This window comes from Contarinia nasturtii, unplaced genomic scaffold (assembly GCF_009176525.2).
Source record: "Contarinia nasturtii isolate CC-2019 unplaced genomic scaffold, AAFC_CNas_1.1 Cnas_scaffold_4780, whole genome shotgun sequence".
In the NCBI taxonomy this organism is placed as follows: domain Eukaryota; kingdom Metazoa; phylum Arthropoda; class Insecta; order Diptera; family Cecidomyiidae; genus Contarinia; species Contarinia nasturtii.
The window spans coordinates 1-2,127 of NW_022202061.1; the positions used below are offsets into that span (position 1 = coordinate 1).

The 2,127-nt window shown below is 32.6% G+C and overlaps 1 protein-coding gene across 1 annotated transcript; it reads right to left on the reverse strand.

Annotated features, from left to right (window-relative positions):
* Positions 1-724: 724 nt before the first annotated feature.
* On the reverse strand, positions 725-1,778 carry LOC116351170. Its single transcript, XM_031783253.1, has 2 exons — positions 1,646-1,778; positions 725-1,578 (listed from the first exon to the last, which is right to left on the reverse strand). Exons 1-2 carry the CDS (start codon positions 1,694-1,696, stop codon positions 754-756), a joined length of 876 nt encoding a protein of 291 aa, XP_031639113.1. The 5' UTR covers positions 1,697-1,778; the 3' UTR covers positions 725-753.
* Positions 1,779-2,127: the final 349 nt, after the last annotated feature.

Below are 2,127 nucleotides of genomic sequence, written 5' to 3' on the forward strand. Positions count from 1 at the left end.
ATAAATGAAATACTAAAAATGTCGTCGGTTTGATGTGGTGATTTCATTATTCTGGCCGATATATCGTAGTTTTCTATGGCCATATTTATTGTTTCACCTTTGTCGATTGACTCAATTTTTTCACGCAAATACGTACGTGCGCTTGATCCATCAATTACCATACTCTGTGGTATTTTGTTCGTAAGCTTGCTAATTTGTGCACTGTCTAGAAATGTTTTCAATGGTGCGTCGGCTTGTTTTTTAATGTCATCGATATTGGTCACAATTTTTAGTAAGAAGTTCAATCGATTAGGTTCCATTTTGAAACCCTTTTTCGACAATTTCGCATAAAAACACTTCACCACTAACGCGAACGTCAGACCATCTTCCAAGTCTTCTTCAGTATAGAATTTATTCTTAAAAAAGAAATAAGCATTGATAAAGTATTCGAATTTGACATTAAAAATATCATACCGGACGGCCACAGTAGACGATTGAGAACAGCCACGATGTGGTCAAAAATAAAATAAGCTTCATTTTATTCTTAATCGACACTGCAGTGCGACTACTCTAGCGAATATACATTGATTGACTGAATGCTTTTTACATATACAAGATTTTTTCACGCCTGCTGAATTAATTCGTACACGTATGTAATTACATTCTGAATTAATAATTACATTGACTTTAAGAAAAAAACTGTATTCTTACGTCAACCACTTTTTTAGCAAACCAAGACTTAAATGAAAATTTTTTTTTTACTATTTGAAATTTTTATTCAAGCTTTTTGTTTTTACTTCCCTTACAAAGATCGCCCAATAATGAAGTCACAACAAATAATCCCGATCTACGTGGTGAAGTGAGCGTTGCTCTCAAATCTACTAAAAAATCTACCCAAATCATTCGGCGTGCATTATATTCTTTCACAGCGCATTCGATCGCTTCGAGCTTTTTAATTAATTCCCTTTCATTATTGTATATTCGGTTCATAAGAGGTTTTACATCATTGATAACTTCTTCTGGTTTCGCTGATTTGAACAGTTTATCAAATGATGTCTTGGCCAAACCTATAAATGTATCAATGTTTGATTTTATTTTCTCTGCTTCGATCAGCTCATTGTTGAATTTTTTAAAGAGGTTTTCATATTCGGATGACATAAATTTCGTATTGTTTTTGACTCGATTCATATGCATCTCGTCAGTTGGATCTTGAAGCCATTCCCTAAACCAACAGGAAAACATCCAATCTCTTTTTGGAGGTTTGATTGTCACTTCACTCCAAATTCTATCGATAATATCAACTTTTTCACTTTGCTTCTTTTTAAATCTGTTAAATTCCGTGCGTAAAAATCTTTGCGCGTTATTTACATCCATTGCAGTTGTATTCGCTGGTACTTTATCTAATATTTCATTGATTCTTTTCTCGTCCACAAATTTGGTGACAAGTGCCGTGAGCCTAGTTCGTATTTTATCGGTGTTGATAGAAATGCTTCGCACAAAACTCAGCTTCGGTTTTAAATTGATCGCTTTTTCATCGGCTTTGGCACAAACTTTGTCCACCAACGAAGAAAATGTCAACTCATCTGCACCATTGACCACCTTTAAAATTTGGGAAAGATGAAAAAAGTTATATTTACTCAAAATTCATTTGCAATAATAATTATACCTCAAAAAGTATTGAAATCGACAAAACTGATAAAAATAAAAACAGCCTCATTTTCTCTCGTCACAATAATATTTCACATACAGGAATTTGATGATCACAAGCCTCTTTATATACACAATTTTGTAAAACGATCTACGCACTTGTACTGAAATGTAGTTAAAAAAAATAAGTTCCAAATTTCAATAAATTTTATGAATATATATTTTTTGCTCTGAAGTAGCTCGGAAATTCATTAATTCTAATTAATGCATAACACGTCAATCAGAATATGATAATGACTGACGTTAAACAGTTGGAAGTAAAATAAAAATCGAATTTTAAACGAAAAAAAAGTCTATGTTATGTCCCCATGGAAAAAAATATTTGAATTGTTAGAAGGTTTAGTTCGATTAGAGGAACCCATCATAAAATATCAGTATCTTGTAACATAGATGATGACGAGAGTTCCTAGGGTTCGGATTACCTCCCTCTAAAGTATTTTT